Source organism: Oenanthe melanoleuca, chromosome 3 (genome assembly GCF_029582105.1).
Source record: "Oenanthe melanoleuca isolate GR-GAL-2019-014 chromosome 3, OMel1.0, whole genome shotgun sequence".
In the NCBI taxonomy this organism is placed as follows: domain Eukaryota; kingdom Metazoa; phylum Chordata; class Aves; order Passeriformes; family Muscicapidae; genus Oenanthe; species Oenanthe melanoleuca.
The window spans coordinates 78,267,475-78,280,543 of record NC_079336.1 but is presented as its reverse complement, the minus strand read 5'-3'; the positions used below and the strand labels follow the sequence as shown (position 1 = coordinate 78,280,543).

At 35.4% G+C, this 13,069-nt stretch overlaps 1 protein-coding gene across 7 annotated transcripts in view; it reads left to right on the top strand.

Moving 5' to 3' along the window:
* SDCCAG8 (SHH signaling and ciliogenesis regulator SDCCAG8) overlaps nucleotides 1-13,069 on the top strand; it is a 105,233-nt gene that overhangs the window by 28,460 nt on the left and 63,704 nt on the right. For all 7 annotated transcript variants that reach the window (XR_008840001.1, XR_008839999.1, XR_008840000.1 and 4 more), the window contains exon 13: nucleotides 9,491-9,633. Coding sequence is in view for 4 of the 7 variants with exons in the window: in XM_056486304.1 (XP_056342279.1) it covers nucleotides 9,491-9,633 (143 nt within the window). In the remaining 3 variants the exon portion in view is untranslated. The remainder of the gene's footprint in view (nucleotides 1-9,490; nucleotides 9,634-13,069) is intronic.

Sequence of the window (13,069 nt, the reverse complement as noted above, 5' to 3'; positions counted from 1 at the left end):
GTGACTTTTTAAAAAGGATTAAAATTATTCAAGTGTGTTAGAGTAGGGAGAAAGCCCCACATGTGCAATTTAGGATCACCAGGTACATACATCTGTATGTCAGGTAAATGCAGTATTTATCATATACTGGTATTTATAAATGTTATTCAGAATTGAAATTATATCATTTAGGAAACCTAAGGAAAGTATATATCTTTGATCTTATTCCCTTTTACCCTAATATCTTTTTCCTGTATTTATTGTTCAATTAGGACTGATACCCACATGTCAATATCTGTCATAACTCTGTTATTAGCATTTTACATGAATATTCCTTAAAAATTAAGAAGCAATGAGGAATGTTACCATTTAAATTGAATAACTGTTTTGTAATATCATCCATCATAATCCTGATGAACATCAGGATTACTGAGGGAGGTGGGGAGAAAGACACATACCAAACAGTTTCTCTACACAAAACCCACATCTGTTCATCTGGTCCAATATGTTGTAAAGTAGCATAACCTACTGCCCTCTCTTCTTCTCTCTCAGCCAGCCCTCCCATTGTGGATGTAGCTGTGCTGAAATAACAGTGCATTACTTAATACTTTTACTGCTTAGGAACAAGCTTTATAAATCATATGAATATAATGCCTTCATGGCAGTAAACTGTGTCCACACTAGGGGTTGTACTAGCACAGCTATATCAGAGAAAAGTCACGCCCTAACCTAAATTGCTGTTATTAGAACAAAAATTGTGTGGCATATTTGACACAGCAGGACTTCACTTTTATAATACTTTTTTTATTAATTTGTAAGCACTGCATGGCATAATTTATGCATTTCTAGCAGAAATCATACTTCTGACACGCTATGAAATTGTTCCTCAGATTAACATCACTTGCTCTTTTCTGCTCTGCCTTATAAAAATAAAAATGAAGTTCACTGTTAATAATTTGCTTTCTGTTTGCCTGAAATAATTTATATTTAGCTTATAAAATCTTGCAAGCTTCAGCATATAGAAGTGAAAAGAGTTTTTAGTTCTGGGTTTTGCAGTCCGAGCCAATTTGTGCGTCCTGCTTATTAGACAGTTCTTACCAGTAGCATGGTTCCACTGGGAGCTGTGGTGTCCTTGCAGTTTTTCAATTTTGTTTTATCATGTTTTGTGGAATCAGATAAATACTTTGTGTACAAATAAATCCAAGGTAGTAATCTTAACCTGTAAAAAAGTCTTTAAATTTGGGCAGATATAGTTTGAAGGGGAGATTACAGAATGCTGTTGCCTACTTTGTAGGCTACAGAATTAAAAACTCCAGAAACATTATACTAAAACCCACAGGTTTTTAAGAGTTGCCTGCATTGCAGATCATAAGTCCAAATAAAAAGAAGTCGAGACTCACTGACATGCATAACCTATACGAATAGGAAAAGCTACACACCAAAGCATTTTTGTGCAGTATGACAGAACCTAAATGATGCCTCTGTACATTATAGACTGACAATTTTGCAGACAAATAAAAATCTGGCAAAATTGCAGTCCAAAAGCATTTTGCCAAAGGGTATTTTGGGAATGTTTATCTCATTTGTCATAAATCCGTGATTTATAGTAACCTAATTTAGATGTTATAAGAGGAGAGATTACAGACTCTGTCTTCATCAAAAATAGTTCAGGCCAAGTATTTGGGTATATATCCTGAAAATGCTTTAGATTATCCAAAGCAAGACCAGTAACACCTTTCTAAAGACCCTGATTCACTGAAATGTGTTTTTATGAATAGATATCAAGCTTTCATGAGTCAGGCTTTAAAATACTAGAGTTTTCAACAGCTGTGACATTCAGCATATCACCAGATGTTTGAAACTTGCAAATTTTAATAACTGGTGAAGATGGGTTAGGATTATATGTTATGTGTATTTTTGTAACAGTCTATATCTACTATTCTGTTTCCTCTTTAGTTATAAAGATGCTCTGAAAATTCTCTTTTGAGAAGAAATTCTATTAAATCAGTAAACGTATACTTGAGTAATATCTGTCAAGGAGGAAACCCCCGAAACTCAGAAGATAGCTTGAAACTCTTAGCATGAAATTTTCTCACCTTGTCTGACCTTGAGTATAATAGTCTTAAAAGTAGCAAACCCAAATTGCTTTTGGACAAGAAAGCATTAAGGAAATATGATAGTCTTTACTGTAACTGAACTCTTCCTAATGAATCATTTTTTGTTTTGTGCATTCAATGCATTAATTTGAAAAGGAGCAATTAAGGAGTAAAATGGCAGTACTTTAAGCCTTGCTTTGATATTAATTTTCTGGCCTGCTCAGGAGGAACATAATTCTTTTTTATATCTGAACTTACTTGCTCATCTCAAGATTTTTGAGGAAGACATTGACCTACAGCCCTGCAATATATATAAAATTACAATATGGCTGCTGCTGCTCTGCTATGGCACAGCTTTCCTCTGTCAGCCATCCATTCCTTAAGGATGAGTGGTATGAGCAGCCTTCATTAATTTCTTTCTATTTCCTTAAGAAAAATCCTTGGGACTAAGATTACCAGTAGCAGACTTTTCTTTACTCACTTGTCTGCATTTTCTGCATTTTCTGCATTAGGTCTGCTTCCCCTAAGCATCTAGCCTGCTAAGAAGATCAGGATATTATTGTTCATAGGTGTAGTTTGGCCTGTGTAACCTTAATCTGTGTACTGTCATCCATAGTGATGTTACCCCACAGTATATGGAAAAACTGTTATGTGCATTAAAAATTATTCAAAGTAGGAAAAGAATTGCACATACCTTGATATACTTGGTTTACATACTTAAATAAATACTTGGTTTCTATTGTTTTTTTTCTTCTCTGACTAGAAAAAAATGGTTGTTTTATCCATAGTCATTGTGTCAACAATCAGAAGAAAAGGAGTGTAAAGTCCCTATCACTAGTCAGTTGTTATTGCATAGGTTTTCTTTTCAGCTATTCCTTCATGCTGTCCAGGAAGTAAGAACAAATCTCACATCAGCAGTCTTAAATAGTGTTTGAAAGGATAAAAGGAACAGGTTTTGTTCTCTCCTGTTTTTCAATAATGAAGTAGGTGTAATCTTCCCCTTCCTCCTTTCTATACGCATCCTTCCTTTTCTGAAATTTTTATCAGCAAGTGAACCATATATTTTGCACTGCCTCATTGTCCCCCATCTCCCACCTGTGCAATCCATTAACAAAAAATCATCTTGTTCCACTGTGAACAAAATCACTTTCTTATCTCTACTGGTGGCTGCTGAGCTAATCTGTAGTACAGCAATGTTGTCTGTTAAAATGTGACTGTAGTAATGTCTATGGGATTGGAAGTTTTGTTCCTGAAATGGTATTGCAAGTCAGATATTTTGTCAAATTAAAAGCAAATATTTTCATGGAAATGATGAGGTAAAATCCCTGTATAATACGTGTCAGCCATTCACTCTTGTTTCCCAGGGTATTTATCCACAGGGACCATGTTGCTCTCCAAGAGTTTGCACATAAATAGACCTTAAAGATTAGTTCTTAGTTTAAAAATTGCGTGTGTGTACTCATAAATCTATACTTTGCAATATATTTTTTTTCCTTGCCCCAGCTAACAATTGCAGGTAACAAGTTTGCTTCAATGAGATTTATAGTGTGCTCCTCTAAACCCATCCACCCTCCATGCTGTTCCCATAAAGTTCTTCCAGCACCCCTGCTCTTTGTAGGAAATTGCAGGGTTCAATCACTGTTAATTCTCCATCAATTTGGAATCAGAAGGTTTGTGGCTGATGGCCTTTGCTTAGGAGATGGCTCTTGTCTTGAGGCTCTGCCTTTTAGTGGAGCACACAAGGTGTGTGGTACTGCCAGATGCTGTCACACTTTGCAGTACAAGTGGGGTCACAAAAATACTTATCTTTGAGGAATTCAACAGTCCCACCAGATCAGGTTAGGATAATAGCCATCTAAGAAATCACAGCCTGCTTTGCTGCCTAGGCTTTATCTTTCTGGTCTTGACAGATCAATTGATTTGTGAGCCAGCCATACAGAAAAAAACTTTCCACAGGAGCCATGTGTGTTTCTTGCAGCTACCTCTTGTGTTTCTGCTCAGGTTACTTGCCCTTCCTGTCAGGAAAGGTTTTGAGATTCCTCTTTTAGGCTAAGTGATTTGTAGAATTTGCAGTAGTCCTGAGTGTTTTTGTGAATTAACCTCTTAAAGAGATGTGGTCTTTGTCAACTTCTTTAAGCCCAGTTTACATATTTGTATATTCTCACAGTTTATAATAAATCTATTTCCAGAATGGAGGTTTCCCCTTTGAAACCACATGAAGCTTTCATAAGTGCTTTGTATTCTCATTCAGATTTGAATGGGAAGCAGCAGTAATTCAAATAGAGTGCAAAAGGGAAAAAACCATTGTTGGGATGTGGTGGGGGTTAACCTTGTGATGGCCCTAACTCTCTTTACAAAGTTGGATAGTTCTTCAGGTGCAATATGCTATGTCAGATGGCCATGCCTGGGAGGTCTGAGGTTTAGAGACCACTCTGAACCTAGAGTTGCTTGATTGATATCAGGATTAGGATAGAAATGACTGCAAATGACCCCTGCTGCATATGGCCTGATAGTAATCCAAGTAAAACACTTGAAATCTTTCTACAAAATCAGTTCTTATCTTTTTTTTTTTAATCAATAAAAAAAGAAAAAAGAAAATCCAGTTAATTCTGTCCCTGATTAATTAGTATATTATTAGGTATGGAAGGCAACATGGATTGAGATCAGTGTGAAGGAGTGCAAAAATTTCCTGTCAGTGGAACACAAAGTATTTAAATGTCCACACTGGGGACACCTCTTTTGAAGACTTGGTCCTCAGCTTTATCACTGGTCTCTCTGCTTTGAAGGCTACTGTAGTAAATGAGGCTAATTTTATGAGCATGTAACAGTGTCTTAGTTTGTGTATGTTTTTATAGATGTTGATTGCCTTTTGGGGATGTACATTCAAATACCAACCACCACGGTGATTATATTTCACTTTTTTTTTTTTTTTTTCTTCTATTTTTGGTTCTATTTTATGCCCCTCCAATATTTTAGTAAAGGTGGCAAATGAAATGTGAAACAAAAAATGTAGTTTAAATTCACATTAATATTTCACTCTCCAGAATTATTTTACTGCAGAATTGGGGCAATGATATAATCAGTGCAGAATTTCCTTTTTAGGTTATACAGTGCACTTTTTTACCTGACATGTGAACATACTGGGACAACAGTGAATGTCATAAATCACTTAAAAGTTAATTTGGTTTTAGTTAATTTTTCATTTTGTTAAAAGTCATATAAAGTGGGGTTTTTTGCATTTTCTTCAGAGTGCAAGTTTTTTTATCACCACTTGATCATTCTCATTTGTTAAAAAAAAGGTATTTGTCTTTTCTGTCACTTTGGTTTTATATAAAATTCTGTGAAAAACATCTGCCAGTTTGAAATTTAAAGTTGTATTTTTTCATACAATAAAATCAGCATTTGTATAAAAGAAATAATTATTTTTATCTTTAATTGGACTTGTTTTGAATGAAATTATTTCATTTAATCAGATTTTACAGAGATAGAGATGTCTAGTTAATTAAAAAGCGCATTTTTGCAACATGTGTAAGTATTGTTAGGTGAAGATAACATCAGGTTATGAAAAGGTTATTTGAGGATTGATTGAGTGTTTGAGAAATCATCTTTTATGTTTTCCAGCAAGTTGCATTTGTATCACTGATGAGCATCTCTAGTGTGTTGCCCTAAAAATGCATTGTAAAAATCTGAAGATAATTTTTAAATGTATCACTGACTAATGAAGGAAAAGTGAAACACTTAGGTGCTTCAGAAAAGATGCAAAAGGGTCCTATGTGCTCCAAAGTGGAGCACTTAAAATATAAAAAGTGGTCGGTGGTAATACTGAAAAAAGAATAATTGATTTAGAATAAAATTTTACTGCAGTGGTACTTCATCCATGCTTCATTTTTGTTTAAGTAAAACTTCTTTTGTGTAACTGAGCTGAATATGGATGCAGGATGGTGTTAGTGTGTTTCAGCTTACTAATAATGGTTTTTTCTCTTACTGAGGTTTAACCTGCCATTTTTCCATGGCAAAGTGCCTGTTGATATTCCTGGGAGTTTGGGCAACTGCAGAAGAAGACATATTAAAAAAAAAAAAATTGAAATTATGTGCAGAAGTAATAAGAACATTAAAGTTGCAGAGTTAAGCACCAGAAGTTGCCTGTTCTAACCTTAATGTAGTCTTGTTGTACGTATACATTATGATAATTCTGTTCCTTGTTATACTGAAAATCTGTTTCAGATTTTCTTCAATGCAAGATTGTCATCTGTCTTTTTGCAGTTCTGTGCTCCATCTCTTGTCTCTCACATACATTGAAAAGTTAAGTACCTTGAAGAAATAACTTTCTGATCATGTGGTAAAAAGCTGCATCACAGGTGATAGGCACTGAGGGATCAAATTAACACTGCATGAGAAACAGAGCTGTCAGCAAAATGCTTTAGTTGGTGGTTTGTTTCTGTTTCTTTCCCTACAATTACACTGTGGCCTGGATAGCAGCTACAGAACTACTTATAGCTTCTTGACAGAAGAAATGGTAACTGAAGTAACACAAAAATTACTCTTAGTAAAAGTTGGGAAAAATGCTGCTGATAAGATTCCATGCAGGAACAGTGGAGAAGATTCACTGATTCTGTAATTTCTTTGTAGATTAAATCCCAATTACATTGTGATGACCTAATGATGGACTAGACTTGACAAGAATTCAGGACAGAGTATATTTGTGAGACTATTATTGTTAACAGGAGAGAGAAGGGTTTTTTTTTTTTTTTATTATATTAACATATAATAGATAACAGATTCTGAGGGTTCACGTTTCAAATGATTACCTGAGTTTTTAAACTGAAGTTGCCCATAGTGTTGAGTATGATCTGTTTCCAGCCTCTAAATATGGTGTACTGTGTGGCTCCTACCAAATTATTTTGAATGAATGTTTTTTGATGTTTCAAAAAGCAAAATTTAGTTGATAAGCCTAAACGTGCCTGGATTGGCTGTTTCTGAGTTGCTGTTAACAAGTTTTATTTATTGGCATTTTTCTGCCATCCCTTTCTCATGCTGTTTCTCCCATGGTCATTACCAGAATTCTAGAATATAGGTCATGCTGCAAGCACCTCCAAACAATGGTATTTTAAGATGTTTGTGTATGTCTGTATGTACCTACACACATGCACAAACACGTGTGTGCATGAGTTTAAAGGAGCTGATACTGGATTTTGGAATTACTGATGAAAGTAGCACGAGTAAAATTGTTCTTCAAGCCACATTTTTGTTTTCTTGATACTTCTAATAAAAATTATAAGACACCTGTGAATGTTTAAAGATCCTGTCATGAAGTGACACTTTCCTATCTGACAATTTCTCCCTGCACTTTCATGACAACTAAAATCTATGCATGTGTTCTTGGGTTCAGCCCTGAAGGTTCAACATCTGGCTGATGGAAACGAAACATTTTCACCAGAGGTTCTTGCACTTGGAATTTGCTTCCTTCTGTGGGCCTGTGTCAAAACCTGACTGAGCCTGTTTAACTCGAGGCAATGGTGTAAAGCCCATCTGTTCCTTGAAACTTTTCCCTGAAGGAGCCATCTAGAGTGTATTTATATTCTCAGCTGTGGTTGTGGTTTTTTGAAAGTACTTAGCTGATGCTTTTGGACTAATTTGTGGTTTGGGTTTGTTAAAAGGTATGCTGGAAGGTGTACTTTTAAAGCAGATTTTAGGAATATTGCAGAACTTTTCTATCTCAGTTGTGAAGACAGTGAAGAGTTCATGTCCCTATTAACTCTGAATGGAGAAATAACACTTATGAACTGCTACTGGTAAGAATAGAGAACCCACTGAGACTTCTATTTAAAATACACAGAAGTCTGAAAAGTGAAAATGCAAATCATTTGTAACTGAGTATCTTTGAGCACCTGATTTTAAAATATTCTGTCAGTTGTTATATTCTTTAGAAGAGAAGAGTATTAACGATTTTGTTGATAGTTTTACTATCTTTGCATTTGAACTTGGAATTCCCAGTGTAATTTGGTAGGAGGTGCATGTGATAAAGCAAGGTGACATTTATATTCTAATCAAAATTTCCTTTGTGAACCTTTGTTGAGTGCTCTTTGGAGGAAAAAATTGTACAGTTAAATAAATTGAAAAAATTTAAAAACCCTAGCACTATTGAAATGGTGTTGTTTTTCTGGATGAACAGATTGCATTTGTCTGACATCACAACTTACTACAAGTAGTTTAGGTTAACACTTCTATGAAAGGACAAGAGACAATTTTGTTATCTAGCTGCTTCAAATGTTTGTATCGGGGTGGGGTTATATTAATTTTTTCTTGCAGGATGTTTGAATGAATAATTTTATTTATAAAGAAGATACTGTGTCTTGGCTACCTGAGGAAGCTATCACAAATAAGCTATGCTATGAGTTTAAAGTATAATAGCTATTCAGCACTAACTCCTTATATGAACAGTTTTATTCTGTACTACAGTGACCTTTCACAGTTTAGTTGACTAAAAAACATGCAAGTTCTCTCCAGCCTCAATGACAAATAAATATGAATGTAGAAAGTTAGTGCAGAACAGTTACTACATGATAAAACTACATTGTCAGCTTACTCTGTACTCTTCTGGCCTTCTTAAAAGCATCCTCAGGACAAAGTATTGTGTTACAGATATATTCCTACAGGTACTTGTATGTTGTATATGGATCAGAAGAAAAATATTTAAATTGCTAACAGTATGATTGGGATAGCATAAGTCTAGCATGTATCACTGGAACTGAAGATGTTGGGCATGCAAACTTGACTGTGGTTGTTTGTAAAATAAATTAGTAGACTCATCAACTTTATGTTGACATATAAGGACTAATGATATTAATAAAATAATAGGATTAACAGAAGCTGGTATGCTTAGGGTTCAGATAGAAGTCATAAATACATCTTTTCAATAATGGTAAAATCATAAAATTACCTTTATTCTCTTGTGTAATATTAGATGACAAAGCTAAATGCCCCCTTGTCACTGGTTATGTAATAGGCATTTAAAAAATATATTATCACAAAATACATTATCACAAGAGCTATCCCATGTCAAGCACTGTTTCACTGCCTTTCCGTCTCTAGCACAGTGAATTCAGGCCACAAATATGGAGCCTTCCCATGAGAAAAATGGAAAATACTTGAATGCCTGTAACTATTAAGGTGCATGAACACAACGACATTGATTGTATATTAGAGTATTTAAATATGAAACACATTTTGGCTTTTCACAATAATGTAATTTCAAATATTTTAATTTGCTTATTTTGTAGTTTTTATCAAGTAACTTTTGTTCAAAATGCACACTTCTGCATTATTTTCAGGTGCTTTGATCACTTTTTTTGGTCTTAAAATGTATCTCTATGTATTTCTTAAATATACTTTCTTTGGTTCTATAATTTTCTAAGAAGATAGAAAAACTGGGATTAGAGCTGGATGGAAACAAACAGCGTTTGGAACAAGCCCAGCAGGATGTGACAGGAGCCAGAGAGGAGTGCCTAAAACTGACAGAACTGCTGAGTAAATCTGAGCACCAACTGCACCTCACCAGGTACCCCTTATCCTATTACATGCTGTAGTACCAATTTCATTCTGCTAATTTTTTGCCACAGGCTTCCCCACAGTTGTTGTAGATACTTGCAGTCATCGACTACATGGGCAGCCCTCAGTCGTGTTAGAAGTGGAGATTTGAATAAGTGAGTTATGAACTACAAAGTGAGTTATGAACACTAATTTATAAAAGTGAATTAGTAGTGTGTAGAAGAGGCAATGTTCGGCTCTGTGGTGAGGTGGCATGGTTTTAGGCAGGAAGAAGAGCCAGGGAGGCTGCAGCTCCCCTTTTTATTCTGTTGCTGTGCTTAGTAGGACAAATACGTTTGAAATGTTGTTTGAGACTGCAGTGTAGAGCAGCACTTTGAGCATAGGAGTTCTCAGATTAATAACCTGACATTTCTTCAGGAGAATGACCAGGAATATGTATGTAAATATATAAATGAGCATATCTTTTTCTGTATGATGTAAGCTCAAGTATGTCAGGAGTGTTTCAGTCTCTTGCTCAGTGAAGATACAGTACAATGCATTGTGTGATGAGAGACTTCCCCTGAGCATATTCCATCCTTGAGTATAGTTCCCAATGTCTTTTGCTGCACTATTCATTACATGCTTCTAGAAAATTTCAGAAGATTGACATGCCAATTATTCATTGCAACTTAAGTTTGGGTAACTGCAGAACTTTTTCCTTTTGCCTTGGAAAATGCTATTGTCCAACTGTTTGCAGGCTTTTGATTGTGTGTGTGGGTTTTTTGTTCCTTTGCCCTGCTCCCCCCAAGAATGAACATCCATAAACAAATCTGGCAGCTTTTACTCAGTACTTAAGGGAAAAAGTTAAGTTAGTTTAAATTTTTCATGGGGGGAAAAAAAAGCTCACATTTTTATCACTTAACAGAAGTCTGTGTGTTTATCCAAGTCTTGTACTTTTTGGGCTTTGTGAGAATTCTGCCATTGAGTAAATGGAAATAAAATAGAGCCTTGTCTAAACTATTAAATTCAATGAATCATTTTTTTATTCAGCTAAATTTCTGTGTAATTCAGAGCACGGTTGTTTAACAGATGGAAGAAAGTACCACTCTAACAGCCTGTATTTAGAGAAAAAAATATGCTAGAGGTTAATGAACTTGAAAAAAGTTTTGGGTGAGTTGTTAAGATATCTAAAGTTTGGATTTAGCAGAACTTTATTAATAATGATTTGTTGTGATAGTTAACCAAATGGCTTTACCACTCTCCTTTTAGCAAAAGCTGATTATATGCAATAAAGCTCTGGATATCTTGGAGGAAATCTGACTAGTGAATTTATAATTTTTTTTTTTTTTCTGTGAAAATACTCAAAATGTAAAAATGAGAACTATTGCCTGCTTTTACATAGCAAAGTAATTAAAGCTGGATACCTAACATACAGATGATTCAGGTAACTTTTTGATGTATGGTCTCTGATTCAGAAAGTTTCTGAGATGCAAATCATTAGAGGCAGGGAACAGTATTCTGGGCAAATAATGCTCTGTGCTGGCCCTGTTCTCATTTAATCTCACAGACACCTGCTTTTTGAGACAGATGCTGAACTGCCATGGCTCCTTTGACCTAGTGCATCACTCCTCTGCAAGGTCCTGATCTTCTTGGAGGTTTTTTTAGTTGTTTGGGGGGGGATTTTGTGGGTTTGGGGGATTTGGTTACTTGGTTGGGTTTTATTTTTTTGGGTTGGTTTGGGGTTTTTTTATTTTTTTTTTAATTTTTTTTTATTACTGTGTGTTCATGTTTGGCAGCTGCTTACAGGAATTGAAATGGTTTCTATGCTGACATGTATTTATTGTAAAAATGTATGTGTTGAGGCAGGGTAAATAGGTTTAAATTATTTTTTTCTTAACATCCCCTGAATTCTATAACACTTTGTAGATTTTTGTGTTCTTTGTACACTTGGAGTGTTTGTCTCCTTTCAAGGAATACGTTAGGTGATGTTGCTTGAAGAAGGAGGAAAAAGAGATGAGCGATTCATTGCTTCTGATCTTTTACCTGTTTCCCCTTTAAACTAAATTTGTAGGGCAAGGTTTGAAATGTTTTCATAGTATCACCTGTTTTCCTGCCTTGCAGAAGAAAACATCCCCTACTGAAATGACACATGTCCTTAGCCTGTACTCTTTCTTCCTCTCAGCTCACCTCCTGGCAGAACAGGTTTTCTATGCTAGTGAAGATAAAAAAGTTACATGTCTCTAGTGGCATGAGTTTGTTTTTTTTTTTTAACTCAGTATGTTTTTCATGGTTTGGTACATCCATAGTCGTTGCATGTAAATTATATTCGCTTACAGTTTTCCTTCTTTCAATTATTCCCTTCACCTCAAATGGCAACTGTGTCAGTGAAAATACTTGAAGGGTAGGGGTAATAGCAATCCTATGGGGGTTGTAGACTCATTCACTGTGGTGCTTGCCAAGGAAAACAGATTTTAAGCTCTAGAGTCCTGCCTGTGGGAGGTTGCTGCAGAAATTGCACTGATTTAGTGCATCTCTTGGGTATTCTGGCCTTGGCCTCGTCTTGCTGATTCTCTTCTTTTCAGGAGAGGACCAGCTGGTTCACTCCAAGTCTTCTCACAACGCTGGAGTTGAGGGAGGCCTGTACTGCTGTTACACTGTTGTGGATAGTCTTTCTGTTGCCTTGCATGACCTGTCTGTGCTGTTCTGGCAGAAATTAGAGGGAGCTGAAGAGATACAGAAAGAATTATTTGTTTTGTATGAATTATTGCATTACTAAGGAGAAAAGCCTCATTAATTCACTGATTCTAAGTTTGGATATTGTAAATAAATAGGATTATAAAATGAATACAAGAACTTTGGATTTTAATGTACAGAAATGAGATAAATGTATATGAAAGGAATAAATGAGAAAAAAAATGCAGTCTGTGTCATAATGAGAAAAGAAAGTACTCTGCAGAACAGCACTCTTCTCCAGGAGTCCCACTTCTTTGCTGTATCCTAGTTTTCAGACACTGTTGATTGATTACCAACTAAGCAGCTTCTAAGTTAACAAAATGTACTTGTTAAAAATGAAGAAAAAAAGGTTACAATTAGCTATTCTAAACCATTGCCACAGAGTTTAAAATTGCCTTTTCCTGTCACCTTTCTTCCTGGAGCAATATGTTGCTTAGAAATACTTGCTATTAACATGCACTTTCTGCCATTGAATCTAGTTAGTAATTCTAATTTGTGTGTCTTCAAAAGACTGAGAAAATACAGAACTTCTACTGTGTAGTTTTGCTTGTCAGTCATGTAATTTTGCAGATGTCACCATGCTATGAGACTGACCATGATTGTTTAAAGTTTTCTTTGGGGTTTCTTTTGCCTTAGTTTCAGCTTTGAGGTTACTGTAGTAGGAGAATCTTATGAAATTAGTTCTTAAGTCAATGTTAAATTGCTCTTACTTTGGCAAGGTTAGATGTTGCTAA